At 50.4% G+C, this 21,418-nt stretch overlaps 1 protein-coding gene across 3 annotated transcripts; it reads right to left on the bottom strand.

Moving 5' to 3' along the window:
- Window positions 1–513: 513 nt before the first annotated feature.
- Window positions 514–21,085, bottom strand: Dpp3 (dipeptidyl peptidase 3). Of its 3 annotated transcripts, none has more exons than XM_027944783.2 (18): window positions 21,023–21,085; window positions 19,673–19,947; window positions 17,437–17,526; window positions 16,709–16,846; window positions 16,095–16,169; window positions 15,397–15,490; window positions 12,431–12,561; window positions 12,194–12,324; window positions 12,064–12,122; window positions 11,068–11,262; window positions 10,802–10,914; window positions 10,391–10,483; window positions 9,696–9,758; window positions 9,479–9,603; window positions 9,267–9,387; window positions 8,042–8,221; window positions 2,989–3,151; window positions 514–1,085 (listed from the first exon to the last, which is right to left on the bottom strand). In XM_027944783.2, exons 2-18 carry the CDS (start codon window positions 19,940–19,942, stop codon window positions 913–915), a joined length of 2,214 nt encoding a protein of 737 aa, XP_027800584.1. In that variant the 5' UTR covers window positions 19,943–19,947; window positions 21,023–21,085; the 3' UTR covers window positions 514–912. The 3 variants fall into 3 exon arrangements, with proteins under 3 accessions (XP_027800584.1, XP_027800585.1, XP_027800588.1); XM_027944784.2 differs by lacking the exon at window positions 21,023–21,085 and adding an exon at window positions 20,993–21,014; XM_027944787.3 differs by lacking the exon at window positions 21,023–21,085 and adding an exon at window positions 20,700–20,782.
- Between the last annotated feature and the right edge of the window lie 333 nt (window positions 21,086–21,418).

The raw sequence follows: 21,418 nt of genomic DNA on the forward strand, positions 1-21,418 counted from the left end.
GGACCAGAGCCTGGAGACCCCATACTGAACGCACTGGCTTTCACGCTAGTGCGACGCGCTGAGGCACAGTCTCTTCATCTCTCTTATTTTGCTTTATGGCTTCTGGTTCCTGCAATCTCTGGGTCAGGGACAGGGGTCTCTGGCCTCGAGGCCTGGAGAGGAGCCCCTGATAGGCTTTGAACACCAACAAGGTTAACCTGATTGAAGAGGCTGCCTTTCTGTAGAGGCTCAGGCTTCGGGAAACTAAACACAAGGGTTAAGGGACAGCGTGGAGTATCCTGACCCAAGTTGCCAGTTTCTAGTTTTTAGTCTTCTGGAATAATTTAAAGTGCAAGAAACGTAGTAAAGGAGGGCTGCTAAAATCGTCCTATGTGTGACTCTGCATCCTGGTTTATTCATGATGTCAAAATCCTGTTGTGGACAGGAGGGCAAAAATTACCCTCCTGCCCATTCCCTAGGTCTCAATCCTATTGTCCTGCCCCCAGCAAAAAGGAGGAATCATGCACACTGTAAGATGGTGGTTGTTTCTAATATTTATTTTTCTGGTTATAAAAGTAATACATGAAGAGCATTGGATTTGGCGAGAAGGTTTTGAGCCCTGGCTTTTTGTCACACGCCACCTGCAAGATCTAGACCAGTCACTGAACTACCAGTTCCTCATCTGGGAAACAGGACAAGAAGCCCTGCGTATGCTCTCCATACATGGCAGTGCAGCTCAAATCACAGAGGAGAAGCACTTGGTAAACTGGAAAGTGCTGACAAACAGAAGGGGTTAGCATCACCACCCTCAGATGAGGTAGCACCAAAGTTTGAGCTCCTGCCCCTCCGCTGACCTGTAGGGGTACACACACATTGGAGGGCCACTGGTAGTCCTGGTTTGATGGAGTGGGGGGCAGGGCCACACAAATCTTCTCAAGCCTGGCCAGACTGGGCCTCACTGGGGCTCTTCCAGAACCGAGCATCAGCTGTGGCCAGCCGGGTGAGGACCTCCTCCAACTCAGGTCCATCCTCTGGGAAGCGCTCTGTGAAGGATCTGATGAGGCCAGCAGCTGAGGCCTCGTACTCCAGAAGCTGCACTTCTGAGCCTGGGAATGGACAGAGAGAAAACAGCAGCAGAAAGATCTTAAGAGAAGTACAATCACAGTGATGTCACAGGAGCTCCTAGTTCTTACTGAGCTCTTCTCTTGGGCCACAAATTACGCTCAATATTTAAGTTGATTTTCTAACTTAGTCCTCATAGTCATCTTTCAGGGTAGGAAATATTACAGGGAGAATAGTAATGAAACGCCCCCCTCTCATCCTTAAGATTAACACCAGGTGCCGTGTTAGATGAAACAGATATAGTGCTTGGCCTGGTGGGGCTTACAGTCCAGCAATGGCTTCATACCTGTCTAGACCATGGCCAAGTTTCCCAACTTCCCTAAGTCTCAGTTTCCTCATCTGTAAAGTGGGGTGAGCATAGTGCCTCTTCTCTCAAGGAGCTGAGGAATTACATACAATAGTGCATCAAGTGGGTGCTCACAAATGCTATCCACCAGCAGAGCAGCATCTGAGCTGATCACTCACCTGTGAAATGGGCTTGTTCAGAGGGTCCCCTGAGTTCTCATGGGGAAGCACTCCCCTCTAACTCATTTCAGCTGCTCTAGCCTCTCACAGCACCTTGGTGCGCTCCACAGCATCTTGAGGTGCATGATAAAAGCGGAGGTTATGGGTTCAGATGGACCAAGTCCTGACTCTGTCTCCCACTAACTGTGTGATCCCAGATCAGTATGCAGTCCCTTTGTGTCTCTGTTTGTTTCCAGCTAAAAAATGGGGATAATAACCATTCCTTTCTGAGTTGTTGAGAGTTAATTCATGGAAAGTTTTCACCCAGTACCTGGCACCCAGAAGTCCTCCAAATTTAGCTATCACCTCACCATCACAACTATTACCTTTGATAATCCAACCTGTTCTTCAGGCTAGTTTAACCACTTCCTCCCTAGAGCCTTCCCAGATTCTCTGAAGGCAGATGGGATCTTTCCTCCTCCATGTGTTCAGTGCACTGTTGGTATCTTCTGGGCACTTGTTAATGCTTCCCTTGTATAATTGCCTCCATGCCTAATCATTCTTAATGGGCTGTGAACTACTCAAGGGGAGGGCCTGGGTACCTTTCATGTCTCCACCCCTCGGTGGCTAACACAGGGTGGACATATCAAAGCAATGATGATATTGTCCATGGGGCTGGCAGGATTCACTCATTCATTTCATTTGACTATATAGAGTAGCTGTTGCATGCCAGGCCCACGCTAGGGGCAGGGGTATGCCACTTCTGGAGATGAGACGGACAAGAAAATGTCCAATCATGATAGACACAGAAGGAAAATGAAGCTGAAGGATAGAGAGGGATGGGAGTAGGTTACTTTATGTTGAGAGTGTGGGGCAAGTGCCTCTCAGGAGGTGTCATTTAACAGGGACCTGAATGTACCAGACAGGCACAGATCGGCACTATCATGCCAAGAACATGGAACGGTGTGTAAAGAGGTGACAGGGGTGCAGTGGGCTCAGTAGGTTAAAGAAATGTAAGGGCACAGAAGGCACAAGTACCATGCAGGGAGAGCCAGGACTTTTGGAAATGGAATTGAGAAGGCAGAGGAAGGACAGAGCTGACCCTCATCCTGGACACTACCAAGTTCTCCTTTGGGTTCTGCTCAGCCTGCAGAGTCCCAGCTCCTTGCCCGTCCTGATCTGGCACCCAGCAGCCACAATTCTCCAGCTACCGGCCTGGCCTCCCCATGAGCCCCTGCTCTGCCAGCCTTCCTCAGACCTGCTGTCACTGATAACCATGAGAGAGAGAGAGAGAGAGGGAGAGGGAGAGGGAGGGAGAGAGAGAGAGAGACAGTGTGTGTGTGTGTGTGTGTGTTTGGTGGTAAATGCTGAGATCTGTCAGGGGAAGGACCACCCCAGACAGCCTTCCCTGGGTCCCCATCAAGGGAGCCCCAAGTCCATTACCTTCAAGGCGAGTGTTGGGCTGAACAATCAGCTTCCGTGACTCCTTGCGCAGCAGCACCGTGTCCCTGAGAGAGAGGAAGCACTCGGGGGGCGCATCAGTGACCGCCGCATAACCCTCATACAGGGCCCTCCCTCCAGCCACATCCCCGGTGGACTTCAGCACCTGTAGGAAGGAAGGAACAGGTGTCTAGGATGGGCACTCCCCTATGTCCATAGGACTCTGCCAGGGGCCACGGCTGGCGGTGCCCAGCCCTGAAGGGTCCGTGCTGTGGTTGAATGTGTCGAGTCCAGAATTCAGAGTTAACACTTAATGGCTAATGTGATGGTATTAAGAGGTGGGGCCTTTAAGAGGTGCTTGGGCCATGAGGGCTCTGTGAATGGGATTGGCCCTTATAAAAAAAGAAACTTCCTGCATCAGCAGGCCCTTCTGCCTTCCACCATGTGAGAACACAGTTCCTCCTGTCCGGAGAATACAGCAACAAGACACTACATTGGAAGAGGAGAGTAGTCCTCACCAGATGCTGAACCTGCTAATACTTGGATCTCAGACTTCCTAGATTTAGAAGTGTGAGAAATAATTGTCTACTCTTTATAAATTACCCAGTCTCAGGCATTTTGTTATAGCAGTACAAAATGGACAATCTGCAAAAATGCTCAGCTGTCACAGGCTGTGTAACCTTGGATAAGTTACTAAACCACTCTGAGTTATTATCTTTAAAGGGGAATAGTCTGCACTCTCACAGTGTTGTACTGAGTGAGTGACGAATGTGGCTCAAGTACTTAGCACATAGTAAATGCCCACTAAACCAAGGTGAATGTTTCTCACTTGATGTTTTGACAAGGTAGGCATCACAACACCTTTTTAAATAAAACATTTCAAATATACATGACACAGTATGCTGTAAAGAATAATGAAACAGATGCCCATGTGTCCAAACAGCCCACGTTAAGAGTGGTCCCCCTTGGGACTGGGGTTGAGGCTCAGTGGTAGAGTGTTTGCCTAGCATGTGTGAGGCCCTGGGTTTGATCCTCAGCAGCACATATGAATAAACAAATAAAGTAAAAAAAATCCATTGTCAACTAATAAATAATAAAAAAAAGTTGGTCCCCCTGCCCCTACCTGTCTGCACCTGTGGCCTCGTGGCCTCCTCCATCTATGCAAACTGCTGTTCTCAACTCTGTGCTCATTTCTGCTGGGAGCCATTAGCCAAGCAGGTATGACAATTTCCTTGCCAGCGTATCCCATGTTGCTTAGTGGAAGGACTGGTGGAAATAGGACATTTTGCAGTGACATTGCATGTAAGGTGACCTTGCTCAAGGACCAGGGCGGATCCGGGTTTAGGGTGTTCCCGGTTTAGGACAATCTGGGTTTAGGGCGTTCCCGGTTTAGGACAATCCGGGTTTAGGGTGGTTCCAGGTTTAAGGTTATTCCTGCTGGGAATAGGGCGTATCCTGCTGCCTGAGTTCCCCTTGAGTTCTCACGGGTTTCAGACAGTATTTTTTGGGAGACAGAAGCCCAGTGGGGGTGGATTTGGGCAGAGAACGTGGATTTCCCCAGAACATGATTGTAGACGGCTGGTGTGAGTTCGGGAATAAAGAGTTGCTGTTTGAATCTACAAGCTGTGTGGTGGCTCGTGATTTTGTGCCCAGCCAGACGGCGGCACATTTCCCTTGCTGACTCAACATAAAATTCAAATTTAAATTACCTATTTGCCTTTGAACTGTACACACTGATTCACTTTTCTGCTTCATCGTGCTTGAGATTCATCTGTGCTATTCTCCCAGGCAGCTATTCTCCTCCTCTTCACTGCCATGTCTCACACACACACACACACACACACACACAAAACTTCATCTCTACTGCAGTGGGTGTGTGGGGTGCTAGGATCAAACCTGGGGCCTCCTGCATGTGAGCATCACTCTATCACTGAGCTACACCCTAGTGCTGATCTGTGATTTTGCTGTTAAACGCTGCTATGAGTCCCCTAGTACCTCTTCTGATGAAGATGTGCAGGTTTTTCTAGAATTGATGGTCTGTTGGGTATATGAATGCTCAACTTTTTTTTTTTGAGGGCAGGTACGAGGGATTGAACTCAGGGGTACTCGACTACTGAGCCACATCCCCAGCCCTATTTTTAAATTTTATTTAGAGACAGGATCTTGCTTTTGCTTAGTGCCTTGCTTTTGCTGAGGCTGGCTTTGAATTTGCAATCCACTTGCCTCAGCGACCCGAGCTGCTGGGATTATAGGCATGCACCTCCACGCTGGGTGAGGCTGAACATCTTTTTATACGCTGGTGGGCCATTTGTATGTTGTCTTTGGAGAAATATCTGTTCAGGTCTTTTGCCCATGGTTAAATCAAATTATTATCGTTATTTATTTATTTTTTGCTATAAAGTTATAGGTAGGTCTGATAATTTTCCCCCTCCTTTCTTGTTTTCTTTTAAGATGAATTTTAGAATTATACTCTATTATTTTGTGTCTACCCTAGAAATTATAGCAAATGCATTTAATAAAATTGATGGAACTTTTCATCCTTCTCCCAAATTATAAACAGATTGTAAGAGCATCTATTCCAAGGCACGTATGATGCTGGGGTCCAGTATTTCATGCTCTTTTGTAACCCCAGGAATTGAACCTTTGTATTGATGTACAAAGTTCACATTGTAACTTAAACCCTTGTATTTATTACTATCTGCATTACACCATTTTTTTTAGGTTTATCAAACCTCGTCTCTAGAGCTGATTTTTCTTTTTTCCCTCATGTCCTATAGAAATTTTGTTATTAAATTTTATTTAGTATTTTATTTGTTTATTAATGGTAAACTGTTTTTGCTTGTTTAAAAATGTCTTTAATCCATCGTTGTTCTTGCTGCTTTTGGGGATAGAACCCAAGGCCTGGTGAATGCTGGGCAAGCACTAACCACTGAGCAACACTCCAGCCTAGTCACTCCTATTCTTAAAAGATGAGTTACTGGGTCCTGACAGTAATCTACTCAGCACTTGGCAGACTCGGTTCCACTGTCTTCTGGCTTCCTGGATAGCTATGGAAGCTCTTAAGGTAGTGTTCTTAAGGTAGTGTGTCCTTATTCTTCAGGTGTTTTGAGGGTCTTCTCTGTCTCTGATTTCTGTATCATCTATGATATTTCTAGGTAGAGGTAGAGGCTTCACTTGTCCTTCCTGTTTTTTTTTTTTTTTTTTTTTTTTTAGCTTTCTGGATTTATTAATTGAAGTCTTTAATCAATTCTACATTATTCTCAGCTATTATCTGTTCTCATGTTCCTTCTATTACTTCTCTCTCCTTTTCCTTTGGAACTTCGGTTAGATGTACATTAGAATTTCTCACACTCTCCTCCATGTCTCTTAGCCTCCCGTAAATTCCCTATCTTTGTTTCTCTGTTACACATGGTTTATGATTTCTTTTACAGTCGGCTTGATCTAAAACCTGTTTATTCTGCCTTAGTTAATCTGTCTTTTTAAATTCCAGTCATTATCTAGTTTATTTCAAGGTGCTCTATTTGGTTCTTTGCCAAGTATCTGACATTTTGTGGGTCTGACCCTTGTTTGTTCTGCCCATCTTCAAGTGACAAAACAGGCCCTGAGGCTAGGCTCTCTCCTGGACAGCCTCTGCCTTCTTAGACCCAGGGTTAGAATGACTTTCCCAGCAGTGGAGCAAACAGAACCAACTGGGAGCCCTGGGGAAAGGCTCCCCTCTCCCTCCTAATAGCACTTAACACCCACAGGGTGCTGAGTACCCACCAATCAAGCTGATGTGTAGATTCTGGGAGTTCAAATGGGACAGGTGGCAACACATGCCAAGGGGAGGCAGACAGTGTCCTACCCAAGTGGTTTAGGCAGGTGGAGGCCTCACCCACAGGGCCTGGTCTCAGATCCTCCATGAACACCAAAATCCATGAATGCTCAAGTCCCCTATTTCAGATACTTGCCTCAAACCTAAGCACCCATTTGAATATATTATAAATAATCTCAAATTATTTGCCATACCTAAGAAAATGTAAATGCTGTGTACATAGATGTTTAGGGAATGATGACAAGAAAAAAAGACAGTACATACACGACTTTCCCCCCAAATATTTCCACTGTGCAGCTGGTTGAATCCACAGACATAGAACCCATGGACACAGAAGGCTGACGTCTGAGTGACAGGGAATGGTGAGGACCACGCCAACCAGAGAGCCCACGCCATGTCCAGCCCCGGGCTGTGGCTCAGCTCCCCTAGCAGTTCTTCATGTGGGAATTAAGCCTGTGAATGGTAGCTTCCAAGAGGCCAGAAATATAGATTTATACCTTTGCCAAATTTTATCAAACTAGGTGGGTCAAAAATATGGCTGTTTGGGACCCCTGGTTGAAAGCTTTCCCTGCCTGCCGTCTCACTGCTGTGCCCTTAGCTGTTATGGAGGCTGATATAACATATAGTCACCCCCAAAATGATTCCGTATTCCATAATTTCTGTACAATTGTTGCTGAGGACACTGTCCATGATGCTGCATGATTTTCCCAATACAGAGAACCACCTGGCTCAGTCCTTAAGAGGGGCTCCCAGAAAGTTCCATGCCGATTCAATGCTCAGTGGCAGTTCAATTTGGCCTTGGGGTTGGTAGATTTGATTCTTTCATCTAATGACTTGTTATTAGCAATAAATTTGAACTTGGAATGATTTAAGACTTATTGCCAAGTTGCACGGATAGTCCGGTGAGCTCCCATAAGCCCCTAGTGCAATTTCCCTTCTTGGTACCTCTTATATAGCTGGTCAACTACTATTAACTTAAACTCCATCTAGGTTTCCCACTAATGTCCTTCTTCTATTCCAGGGTCCAACCCAAGATGCTGCCTCGTGTTTTGGATCTAATGATTTTTAATCTCTAACTTTCTTTTGCTTCACTGTCCTTGCCTCCCCACAGTGAGAAACCGATTACAGGGGGACACTTGCTGAATGACTAAGGGAATAACCTTGAGGCTGTGAGGAGGTGTCAGCAGTGTGGGGAGATGGGGCAGAAGTTGGGGGGCGTCAAGGCACGAGGCCTTCACTCACCTGCAGTCTCCGCAGGAACCGCTCCAGCGCAGGCCTGCCCACAGACCGGATCTTGCTGCGGTCTAGGCGGACCCGGGCATCTGGGCGGCCATCAGAACCGGTAGTGGGAGTGACGGTCACAAGTCCCTCGCCCGCCTCCAGCAAGACCCGCAGGATCACAAATCGGGCCTGCATGTGAGCCTGCCAGGGCCAGGGGGAAAGAGGTCATCTGTAGCCAATATCAAATGCTTGGTCCAAGCCTAATGTGCCCCAGGGGCTTACTGTCAATTATTACTGTCATTTTCTTCTCCCTGACCCTCTGAATTTTTTTCTGATCTCACTTCAAATGCTTCTTTCCCCTTCTCTGCTCACAGGGAGGGCAAACTGCCCTGGGGGATAGGGAGGCTATTTCTAGGTATGACCTGATATTCTTGGTCCCCTATGTCATCCAACATGCCACCTGCTCCTCCAGACCCTCCGAGGACAGCAGGTACCTCTGAAGGCCCCTCACTTTCAGGACCTTGAGCACTTTCTGCTCCACAATCTTATTTGTGCTAAACAGCAGGACCAGATAGGCATCATTATCCCCAGCTTATAGAAAACAAAACAGAGGCCCCAGAGAGATACAGTGACTTACTCAGGGTCACACTTAGCTGTTAAATAAATAGTCAGGACTCAGACCCCAGTTTCCAGATTCTAAAATGTGTATACTTTTGATAACATAAAACTGCCTCCTCAAACCACACTTTCTTGATTTTGTAAAAAAGTTGCTATTATTTACTTTTTCCAAAACCCATGCTAAAAATGAGCACTTGAATCTAATGGCTCTGGAGGTGGACTGTGGGGATTTGAATCCTGTCTCTTCCTTAGCAGCCAGTTAATGGATCTCTTTGCGCCTTGAATTCCTCATCTCTACAGTGAGGTAATAAAACTGCCTCCCTCCTGGGGCTGAAAGTGGGGGCAACAGTTCAGTAGTGCACCATGTGAGCACTGTGCCAGGAGCAGTCAGGCATCCGTTAGTGACAGCAAAAATATCTACTTGATTGACCCTGAAAGGTGGCCAGGGAGAGAGGGTGCCTCCCACCTCCCAGGCAGGGGCACTAAAGCTCACTGCAGTGACATGACTTGTCCCACCAACCGTGGACTCTGGATTAAACCCTGTCCACCTGCCTCACAAGTACCATTGTCCCTGCACCCACAACTCTGAGCTTGGCTCGTCTGCCTCCTCAGGGAGGCCCAGCCCCACCTGGCGCCAGTTGGAGGCCTCTGGGGTGTAGAACTCCAGAGCCAGCAGCCCAGCCCGAACCATGTTGAGCCAGTTCACGTAGATCACATCTTCCGCATCAGCCCCCTTGAAGCCGAAGATCCTGGGGGAGGAGGGGCAAGGAGCAGGCACAGTCAGGGCGGCCCTGCCTTCCCTGGCGGCACCCGCACCCCCTGCACATCCACTGCTCCTACTCCAGCACTTGGGGGTTGAGGCAGAGGTAGAGGCCCACGCTCTCAGCCCGGCACTCTTCGTAGCTCGAGGCAATGGTGCTGAACTTGCTGTCCCAGGTCTCCCCACTCCGGTACCAGCTCTGAATCTGGGAGGAGAGCCATGAGTCAAGCCCTGACCCTGCCCGCACCCAGCATCCTGGGCTCCACAGAGATGGGGCTCCACAGAGCCTGTCCTCACCTGCTCCCCCGTCTCTGGATTGATCACTGTCTCCTGGTCAAAGTTGAACACTCCCTTCTCATCCTGCAGGAATACGGGTAAGGGAGGCGGGGATCTTCAGCTCTGGGGTCCCCAGGCCAAGGATCAGCTCACAAAGGCGAGCCAGGGAGCAGCAGGGTGGCAGTTCGAGCACCACACCGATGCCCGCACATCGCAGTCCTAGGACTCATCTCATCTGTGTGGCTCCCTGCTGGGCCCACGGCTTCCTCAGCTCTTTCCCATATTCCCCTAGTGGGTGTCAAGGGCTCTGGTCACAGTGGCAGGTTGGGACATCTCTGGGGAGATGTGGCTCCCTAAAATACCTAGGAAGGTACAGGCTCGGGGAACAGCTGCGTGAAGACAGTCCTGCAGCCTCGGCGCCACCCCAAGGCTGACCCTTCCCAGCCTCTGTCCCTGCAGCTGCCCAGGTCACACCCTCAAGGTGGGTTCCTCAGCCCAAGCCCAGCAATTCTTCCTGGTTCAAGGGCCACCAATGGAACTGTTCTGGAGACCTCTGAGCTCCTGGGTCATCTTGGGGAAGACAAGACAGAGTCTTTCTTCCCTGCTTAAGGAGCCCTCTTCCCCAAAGCCCCCCAGGGCAGAGCAGATTCCCTTCCCTGAGTCGGGTTGTGGGGGTGAGGGAGGCTCCTGCGGGCACGGGGTGGCACCCTTCTCACCTGGGCAAAGAGCTTGCCACTGCCATGGCCCAGCAGTTCGTGCAGCCCCACCTGCACATCAAAGGAGGGCCCCTTCCAGCGGGTGTACAGGTCCTGCCAAGGCAAGCAGAGTCCCCGCTGTCACACGTCCCACCACGGCCACCCGGCCTGCAGGTAGAAGGCCCGTCGTGGTGCGTGTGCTTGGAGGAGGCTGAGTGCACTCCGACGCCACGTAGCAACAACCCAGGAGGGAGGGGTGCCTTCATCACGACCAGAAAGCACACAGGCTCCACAGGGCCACGCAGTCACTGGCAGGGAGATGGCCAAGCTCCGACCAGAGTGCTGTCCCTGCCACAGCTCTGGGCTGTCTGCCTTCCTGAACCTGCCGGGCCAGGTGAGGCCGGCCCCGCCCCTCGGGCTGCTGGCGCCCACCTTGTCCTCCTCCTCCAGGAACGTGAGCTTCTCCCGTTGTGTGGCGTAGGCCACAGCCAGTACATTCCCCAGGGACACGTTCTTAAAGCCTTCGGTCTGCCTCAGGTCGTCGTCTGGAAGAGAAGGCCAGGAGGGGACCAGAGAGATGGACGAGGAGTGTCAGGGGCGAGGAGTGGCCGGGAGGGTGAACAGGGCAGGGCGGTTTGTGGAGGGGAGGGGCGGCTCTCCATGGGCTCCTGGTGGCTAGGGGTACCAAGGAAGCTCACAGTTGGGGATGTTGATGCCAGCAGGGATGCCAGAGCCAGCGAAGGTGAGGACATCAAGGGAGGTGAAGTCTGGGGTGAGGAACTTGTCCTTCTCGAAGGCCGGGGGCCAGGGCAGCTCCTTCAGCAGCTGCTCCGCGCTCTCTACCAGCCGCTCGAACTTGGCACTCATGGCCTTGTTCACCATGGCCACAAATCCTGCAGGGCAGGACAGGGTGGAGGTTTGGCAGAGTCCTGGCAGGGATCCCACACCACCCAATTCAACCCCTGTGGCCATCGCATTAATGTCTGCTCTTGCTGTGGCCCTGTGCTAGCTGCTAGGGACAACAGTGACACAGACCTGGGCCCTACTGCACCAAACCCTGGGTAGGAAAGCTGCAGGTACATGAACCCTTCTCCCCCTCAGGTCCCTGGGCTTGGATCTGTGGCTCATAGACAAGCCCCAGTGGGCTGTGGGAACAAGGCTCCCTCCTTGGAGCTACTCCCTGGCTTCGGCAGCTGATATACCAGCCCAGACAATTACGAATCCTCAGGCTGGATGCCCTGCCCTGCACAGGGGGGCCCCACAGGCAGGTTCACAGTCGGTGGAGCACAGCAGTCTGCATATATGCTCTCACTGAGGCTCATAGGTCACATTACATGGTCCCAGGTCACAGAGATGGTGACGGGCAAAGCCTGCTCAGAATGCATGTCTGTCTGCCTGGAGCCTGCCCTGACCACACACCAGAGGCAGCACAGCAAGCTGGCTTGGAGCCGGAGTGCCTGGGTTCACCACCCACCGACAAAATCCTCACAGATGACAATATCTGGGTGAATTTGTGTAGATGAGCTTCATGAGACAGTGCCAGAATATGGTAAATGGTTTTTATTTTGCAAGGCTTTGTTATTGTTATTACTCCTAAGCAGGGAGGGGAGACTTCTAAGGGGACACTTAGAAACATGAACTTGGGCCTTGGGGGAAAGGATCCCAACCTGACCACGGGCAACCCCCCAAGTTACCTTCAAACTCTCCTCGGGAACCAAAGGGGTCTCGGTAGCTCTCAATAAACCCGATGTAACTGGAGGAGAGAGAGGTGCAGATGGAAGAGGGTGGGCAGGAGGGGCGGGGCAGCGTAGGTGGTCACCTCACCTCTCCACGATGGGGCCTTTGTCCTGGATCCAGAAGCGGGAGCCCCTCTTGTGGGCCTCAATGGACCCCTGGGTGAAGCTTTCGATGTACTGGGCCAGCATCTGCTCCTGGTGGCTGTTGGCTGCATATGCCTGGGGGTAAGCAGGGTTGGTCAGCCTCAGACCACCCACCTGTCCCCAAGTCCCATCTGCTGCCCAGGGGGTCCTGAGCCCAAACCCCTCAGCCCAGCCAGCCTACCTTGGCTTTCTCCAGGTGATCCACCACCTTCTGGAGGAGGGGGGCATAGTCCCCCCGGGTCACCTGGAAGTGGCTCCCCTGGAATTCGTAGCTCTTCAGCTTGGAAGTCAATTCGGAGTCTAGAGCAGGATCTGAGGAAAGAAGGGCGGCCGAGAGGAGGCCAATGTAAAATACTCAGCGGGCTCTTCATCATGGCGCTCTCACAGTAAGATCATCAATGACTCCCTAGTGCCAGCAAGAATCACCATGAACTCTCATTTTAAAAGAATCTGTAACTGGGCTGGGAATGTGGCTCAAGCGGTAACGTGCTCGCCTGGCATGCGCGGGGCACTGGGTTCGATCCTCAGCACCACATACAAATAAAATAAAGATGTGTCTACCGAAAACTGAAAAATAAATATTAAAAAACTCTCTCTCTTAAAAAAAAAAAAAAAAGAATCCGTAACTGGGCTGGGTTGTGGCTCAGTGGTAGATCCCTGACTAGCATGTGCGAGGCACTGGGTCTGATCCTCAGCACCACATAAAAATGGGTACATAAAATAAAGGTATAAAAAAAGTTGTGTCTGTTTAAAAAATTAAAATAATAATAATACGTAACCTGTGACATTCTAAGTGCTTTCTATGTGTTAACTTATTTAATCCTCATACCAACCCAGGTGGGGAGTGGGAATTATTATCTCCACTTTATAGATGGGGAAACCAAGGCACTGAGAAGTTAATAAAGTTTTCTAAAATCATGTTGATAGCAAGTGACAGAGCAGGGATACAAACCCAAGGAGACAGTTTGTATTTAGAAAGAGTCACATCCTAAAATTGATCACAGTGGTCCTCGTGGAGAGGCAAGAGGGTGACAGGAGTAGAAGCTTGTAGACAGAATTAAGCTGGGGTGCAGTGAGGAGGGGGCCACAAGCCAGGAGCTGCAGGAGGCCTCCTAGGAGCTGGAAAAAGCAAGGAAACATCCCCCTGCAGGCTCCAGAAGAGCACAGCCCAGCTGACACCTTGACCTTAGACTCCCGACCTCCAAAACTGTTCAGGAATGAATTTGTGTTGTTTCGTGCCACGATATTTGTGGCAGCTCATTACAGGAGCAAGGGAAACTATCACGCTGTTGTTGTTTGTATTACTGGGGACTGAGCCCAGGGCTCCTTCCCACTAAGCTACACCCTCTATTCTTTTTAAAAAAATTTTTTAGACTGGGTCTCTCTAACTTGAACTTGTGATCCTCCTGCCTCAGCCTCCTGAGCAGCTGGGATTACAGGCACATGCCACTGTGCCTGGATACACTGTGGTATTTTGTTTCTCTCATCAGTAAAATTTACAATTGTCCCTCCTTATTTGTGGATGACACATTCCAAGTGGATGCCTAAAACTAAAGATAGAACTGAACCCTGTATATATTTTGCTTTGCCATGATGAACTTTAACATGTTAACAAGGTAACAGATTAGCAACAATAACTAATAATAAAATAGAACAACAATATACTGTAATAAGAATTACTTAAAACTTCTGAATAGTTTTATTTATTTGAGGAATAGGGACTTAACCCAGGGACACTTTACCACTAAACTACATCCTCAGCCCCTTTTATATTTTATTTTGAGTCAGGTCTCACTAAGTTGCTGAGGCTGGTGTGCAATCCTCCTGTCTCAGCCTCCTGAGATGTTGGGATAACAGGCATGCACCCACCACACCCAGCAAATGGTTTGTTTCTGAAAATGGTCTTTTCAACATTTGAGGCCATGGTTGACCATGGGTGGTGAACTGAAACCACATAACTTGCAACCATTGATAAGAGAAGACTACTGGACCTTCCATCCAACTCCAGACCTGCAGTCTGTAAGCATAAAAAGGTGGTTTTGTATGGTTAAATTTTGGGGGTGCTTGTTACACAGCCATAAGTAACTGATACACTCAAGCAGATTGGCTCCAGAGCCATACTCTTTAAAAAAAATTTTTTGTGTGTGGTGCTGGGAATGGAATCCAGGGCTTTGTGTATGCTAGGCAAGTGATCTACCACTGAGATACACCCCCAGCCCAGAGCCACTCTCAACCACTGTCCTATCCTGTATCCTGTGGCAGTACAGGCCCAACTTCTTTGTTGGCAGGATCCCCTCCATTGCCTAGACAATATCCTTTTCCCTAGTCAAACCAAACTGCTCGCTGATCCCTCGGCTTCCCTACCACCCTGCTGAGGCTCTCACCACTCTCTCCACCTGAAGGCAAATTCCCATTTGTCCTCATTTATTCCTGCACTGAGTCCCTGAGTATCTGCCACATGCTAGGTGCTGGAGAGACAGTGATGGCTGAAACACCCAATTCCTCCTCCCAGGGCATATAGTCAAGAGGGGGAAACAGAAACACAGGGAATTACTGGGGGGTCCTGGGAGGCAAGAAGAGACAGCAGAGACTTGCCCGAGGGATGACAAGGTATTGGCAAAGGTAACATCCACACCTGGCTTGGGGATGAGTGAACATGGAGGGCCCAGAGGGCCTTCTGGGTAGGAAACAGATTGTGCAAAGGCCTGGAGAGGGGTTTAGGAACCAGACGCTGCGGAGCGCAGCTACAGCACAGTGTGTGTGGGGGAAGGGGGGCTGGGGGATATGGGCAGGTAAAGGAGGACCAGAAAATGTCCTCACAGGGTCTGGACATTTCCACCCACATCTGCCTTCACCTCACAGCAGAATCCCCCTAGTATTACCACGACCTGGCCAGGTGGTTTGAGAGGGGTAGAGCTCATTGCCTGGCTCATGGGTGGGCTTGAAACCAGGCAGAGCCCATCAGAGACCTGTCCCTTGCCCACCTATAAGGACTGGTTCACAAATAGAGACTAGATCCACTCCTTGGCTACATGCAGAAACTCCTGGGACAGAAGGACCCTCTTTCTCTGGAGTGGCCTGGCTAGTGGTCTAAGCCACCAGGATCCAGAGTTGCTACAGAGAAAAGTGGAAGGGACCTAAGCGCACCTGTGCTGAGCACGGAAGCCAGCCGCACCTCATAGCAGGGCTTCCCTTCCTGGTCGACATCCTTGAAGAGCCGTGTGTTGTAGGCACTGAGGTTCTAGAAAAAAACAAGGCAGGGGTTTAGGGGAGAAAAAGATCCAGAGAGGGTAAGGGGCTGGGAAAAGGGAAAGTGATGACTGTAGGGGGATCGAAGAGAGGCAAAACAGGCCGAGGGATCTGGTCGAGTCAGATGGACAGGGAGCAGGTACGGGCGGGCAGGCCGGAGCTGAAGCTCCTGCTCTGCTACCTACACTGAGCACCAGTTTTTATTAGTTATGGACTGGACGTGTCAGGCACTGCATGGCTGCAGCTGACCCAGAGCTACACGAGGTGGGTGCCCTTCACACAGCTGGTCCAGGGCCCAGGCTTAGAAACGCACCTCTGATGTTTTATCTCATCCTGCCCCGAGGCTGTCATCAGGCCCCGTAACCTGGCATGGGCAGGGTCAGCTCTATGCCTGGCATATCTGGGACATCTGGGTGACATCCTCTTGGTTCGTGCAGGCTGATCTCAAGGACAAGGATGTCTGAGTCTTTTCCACCTTAAGGACCCAACATGCCTGTATCTCTGGGTACAAGCTGAGACTCAAGGGCAGGCATGGGTCATGAGGGGGCTGACAGGAGGACCCCCTCACACCATTGATGAGTCCCCAGTCCCCGAACCTGGGAATCCAGAAAGTCTTGAGCCAGCTTGGCATCCTCCATGGTACAATCCCCAGAGAAATAGGTGGTGATTCCCTGTCAGAAAAGAGGGGAAGGTGGGAAAGAGGAGTGGCTAAGATCAGGAGTGGGGGGCTTGGAGGGACAGCCTCCCAGTCTTCCTACACCTCTTCCCAGCAGCTTCTATCCCCCCCCCCCTTTCCAGGAGAAAAAAATTATAAAACAAATGGATGTCATCTTGGGCCTTTCTGCAGTTCTGCCCAACTTCTACAGCTGGCCCACCCCCAGGCTGCCACGCCTCTCCCCTGCAACCCAAGCAGCCTCTAGAAGTGGGCAGCCTGGGAGCCCTCCTTCCCCAGCCTCCATCCTCAGCGCCTTCCACCTCCGGGCTTTTCTTTCCTTCCCTCCTCCTTCATACAGCATCCTGGCAGATCAGAGCTGGAAGGACATGCAGGAAGCATTCCCTCCAGCCTCCTTCCCAATTTACAGATGACGAAACAGGCCTGCAGTGGACAGCAGCTTTGCCTGAGAGAGACAAAGCCCAGTGCCTTCCTATCAGCTGCCCTTCCCTTCTCCCCAAGGGCACCCTCCACTTGCCCAAGCAGTCGAGGCCTCACCTCCTTCCCCAGCCCGAGGTGCCGAAGTCTCGGCTCTAGAGAGAACATAAGCTCCCCGCAAGTCTGCCAGAGGTCCCTGACTTCTTTTGGATGCTGCTGCGCGGCCTTACTCCCCAGGATCACACGTTCCAGCTTCTCCTGTGGGGGAAAGGAGGTCACTGGCTTGATCATGCTCCCCTCAAACCTGCCCTCCAGATCCCCCACCTGCGCCCAATCTCTTTTGCCTCAGAGTGTGGTCCAGGGTCCAGCGCTGGCTGGGCCTGAGAAGTGTCAAGCCTCGGGCGCACCACAAATCTGCCAAATTGGATGCTGCGCTTTGACATTACCAGGTGACTTGTCCAGGCATTAAGGTCTGACAAGCCCTAGTGTACGAGGTGCATCTGCCCCAACAAGGCTCTAACCTCACAGTCCTTAGAAGGGATGCCCTGGACCCAGGCTCCTCCCCTGTTCTCTGTGATGACCAGTGGGCTCCTTTCTTGCAAGCACCTACTCGTTCATGCTTCCACACCCTGCTCTTCCTTGACCCTCAGATCTGCAAGGCTTTTCCTTTGTATGTGTATGTAGCACAGGGCAAGGCTGGGTGACACCCCGGGTTACACAGTGTGGCAGTGACAAGGCCAAGGTTCTGCTCAGCCCTGGACTCCAGCTGGGGCTCCTTTAGCTATCTATGCCACGCACACCCCACTGGCACCCTGCTTCCCACCTTTCCCAAACCTCCTTCAGCTCACCTTGGGCAGGTTGGGAACAAATTTGGTGTCGCCGAAGGATTTGTAGTTGCCCATATTGGAGTAGACCCCCGCGGCATAGACCAGGAACGCCTGAGGGGGAGATGGTATCACATCAGAAACCTGGGACACACAGCCCTCCCACTGAAGGGAAGTCCCTGCCTGGGACCTGACATGACAAGCACATGTGGTACAGCCAGCATGGGTGAGGCTGGGAAATCTAGGGGCAGGACCTAGAGCCTGGGGAGCCCCAGTCTGGCTCCAAGTTACTTTCACAGACCAATTTCACATCCCTGTGGTCCAGCCATGCTGGTCTCCAAAGTTCAACAACACCCAGTCACCCATCCACCTTTGCTTCCTCTCAGCCACTTATGGCCTTTATGTCATTTAAAGCCCAGTCCCAACACCACCTCCTTCTCTAGAAAGCTTATTCTCAGCTTCCAACCTGTCAGGCAGCGGGCACCGGAAGAAACAATTGTCAAAGCCAGGTAGCCTCAAACATCTTTCTAGGCTATGTTTCTTTACTGGCCCCAATCTAGTCTCACTTTCTCAGCACAAAGAACTCAATCTTCCTTTTTCTGGTGGTGTTTATGGGGAATCTCCTTTCCCCCAGTTCCAGTGCGTATGTAGGCTGTCTTGGCCAGTCAGAAAAATCACCTTCTCTGGCTATAAGGATGAGCATAAGGCTTCAGCTGGCCAATAAGCTCTAACCAGGAAACTTGCCATTGGTGAACAGTTTCCTCTTTTATCAGCCCTGGAAATCCTGGAGTGAGGAAAGAAAGCAGAGCTGAGAGATGAAGACTGCACCCTGATGGTAGCACTGAGCCCCTGAATATAGCCATACCTGAAGCTTCCTCTGGACTTTGCAATTATGCGAACCAGTAATTCTTTCATTGAAGCTACTTTGAGGTGAGTTTCTGCTACTGACAAACAAAAGAATCCTACTAAAAATAGTAGCAATTGGGTAGCACCTTCCCATTTATAAACATACCCACAGACTAGCTCTTTTAATGAGAAGAACACAGCCTGGAAATGCAAGGTTCAAAAAAGCTAGAAGAAACAGCACCTCAGTTCAGAGATAAGCAATCCAATCCCTTTATTTAATATATAGAAAAACAGATTATATTCTTGTTCATTCTTAGTGTTGGAATATAACTCAGAGAAGCTTTTTTAGGAAAATTTAACAGAATCAGTTGATAATAAATGTACACAGCCTTCAACCCCGCAATTCTGCCTCCAGAAATAGATCTTTCTCACACATGTGCACAAGAATGCTCACCATGGCACTGTTTGTAAGAAAACCCAGGAACAATCTAAAAGTCCAGCAATTTAAAAAAAAGACTAAATTGATTATAGTGTACACCGTTGTAGAATGCTTCAAAGCCAATAGAAGAATGAGGTAGCCAGGTGCAGTGGTATGCACCTGTACTCCCAGTTACCTGGAAGGCTAAGGCAGGAGGATAGCAATTTTGAGGCCAGCCTGAGTAACTTAGAGACACTATCTCAAAACAAAAAATTAAAAGGGCAGGGATATAGCTCAATGGTAGACAGCTTGCCTAGCATGTACAAGACTCTGGGTTCAATCCCTAATACTGGAAAAAAAAAAAAAAAGAAGTGGATTAATATGTACCCATGGAAGTTCTCCAAGACACAGCATTCATGAAAAAAGCAGTACACAGAAGGTGACAAAGAGCATGATCTCATTTATGTGAAAGAGAAAATAAGGATGTGAAAACTGTGCACATACAGGTATAGGCATGCAAAACACAGACACCAGCCACAATGGTCACCTCTGGAGAGGCAAGAGAAAGAGCAATCTTTGTGTTTTATTCTGGGCCCTTTTGCATTGCTGCAATGCTCTAAGAATCCATGTATTACTTGGCCAATAAATCTATAAACAAACAAAAACCAAAAGACAGGCAGAACATTTTACCCACTGCCAGAACTGGTTCAGAACTCAGACTGCCCAATTTCTAGCCTTGACTCCTTCCTACTTCAAGGTAAGTGATGGCTGCTCACTCAAGGTAAGTAGGCACTGTTCTAAGTGATTCATTACAACATTAAGAGGTACAGGCAACCCATTTGCACTTTTTTTTTTTTTTTAACAGATGAGAAGACTGAGGTTCCAAGGAGAGGAGGCTCCTGAGTTTATAACATTTGGTTTAATCCTCTCCCTGCATCTTGGTTCCTCACACCCAGAAGCCACTCAGGAAATTAGGGCTGGCCTGGGTGAACTGACCTGATATTCCTCCTCGGTAAGGCCTTCAGCCAGGGCATGTTGGCGCAGTTGGTCAGGGTCCTGGGTGCGGAAGAGGCGGCTGAGGAGAGTGTAGATGTAGGGGGCCTCAGGGGAGGTCTGCAACAGCACAGCCAGGCCTCCGTACCAGGCAGCCCTGGACAGGTGGTGGGCATAGAGGCGCTCTGTGGGTGACAACAGGTGGAAGGCCTCTCGGCAGTCCAGGCTAGATACGCCGATGTCATTGGGCAGGATGTACTGGGTATCCGCCATGGGCCCTAAAGGAACCATCATCACATCTGTCATTCAGCACACCCTAATAGCACACCTGGCTCTGAACTCCCATGAGTTCTTTTGGCCTCTCAAAAGCTCAGGAGGAAGGGAATACTAGTGGATCAGTATTCATGAGATATGCTGAGACTCAGAAGTGGTTAGTGATTCCCCCAAGGAGATTATAAAGTACATACTGAGCCACACCTAGCCTGTGTTCCCTCAAAGTCTGAATCCAACCACCTAGTTTACAGCTGGAGAAACAAATCCAGACAGGATAGGAATCTTGCCTAATCACACTACAGAGGGGTCAGCATCAGAGAACCTCATTGCTAGACTTCCAGTCCAGGTTCCTCCCTATCTTCTCTCCTTCTCTGACCACCTATGCTCCTTGTTCAGAATAATTACCGCCCCCCACCACCATTGTTCAGAAGGACAGAGGGCCAGGTTTCTAGCTGGAAGCCCCAGATCCCAAGCTGAACATGATTCCAGCCAATTGTTTCTTTTCTGCATCTCTCTTTTCTCCTATTGAAAAGAGGATGACAATAACCCCAACCTCAACCCAAATTAGATAAGGTAGGTCGCCCTGGACAGGATGTACCTACAGAGCAATGACTTCCCACGAACTCTTTTCCTCCCTCATGGCTCCCAGCACTTCGGTTCTCTTCCCTCGACACATGCTCGGCCAGGGAAGTCACAGACGTCCAGAACCCATTGTATATATGGGAAAACTGAAATCTGGCGCGGCCAAACAACTTACCAAAGGTCTCACAGCCCCGTTGGGATCTGGGGGTCTCCCAGCCCAAGGCATTCTCCACTACCCCCTCCCCGACTGAGAATGAGTTTCTAGCCCCACCCCCCACCCCACTCACGAGGCTCCGCCCCAATAGCACGTCCCGCGGGTTCCAAAAGAGATGTTAACTCTTTGCTTCCCGGGACTTTCCTTGGCCTAGGGACCGGAATGGATTTGGAAGGCGTAAATGAAAGGTGGGCAGAAAGGGAGTGATCCTACTCTCGACCCAGCCTGGCTCAGGTCCCCGGAGGATGACACACCGTGACCCCGAAACCGGCACAGCTCCTCACCTGCAGCACTGCGCGGTTCGCAAACTCACTTCCTGCTTCCGGCTCCCCCATTCATTGGAGCTCCGCAAACCCCGCCCCTGCGAGCCAATTCTCTGGCCCCGGAGTCAAGATGGGCAGCGGCACCAGCCAATAGGCGCGCCGAGGCAAGCCCCTTCGCCCTGCTCCCCTCACCCCCACCCGCCCAGGCTCTAGGGTGTCTTGCGGCTTGGCCCTGCGGCCTTGGCCTTTTGTCCGTGGGCCAGGCTTGCGCAGGAGCTGAGCATTTCGGTGCCCCGCCTGGCCGCGGCCTGGTCCGTGCAGACAGGGTCCCCGAGCCCGGGCGGGGCTAGCGTGAGTGTCATGGACAGAGCATCAGGGTCCTCACCTCACACACAACCAGGACCCCACCCTTTGGGG

The sequence above is a fragment of the Marmota flaviventris genome, chromosome 9 (assembly GCF_047511675.1).
Source record: "Marmota flaviventris isolate mMarFla1 chromosome 9, mMarFla1.hap1, whole genome shotgun sequence".
Lineage (NCBI taxonomy): Eukaryota > Metazoa > Chordata > Mammalia > Rodentia > Sciuridae > Marmota > Marmota flaviventris.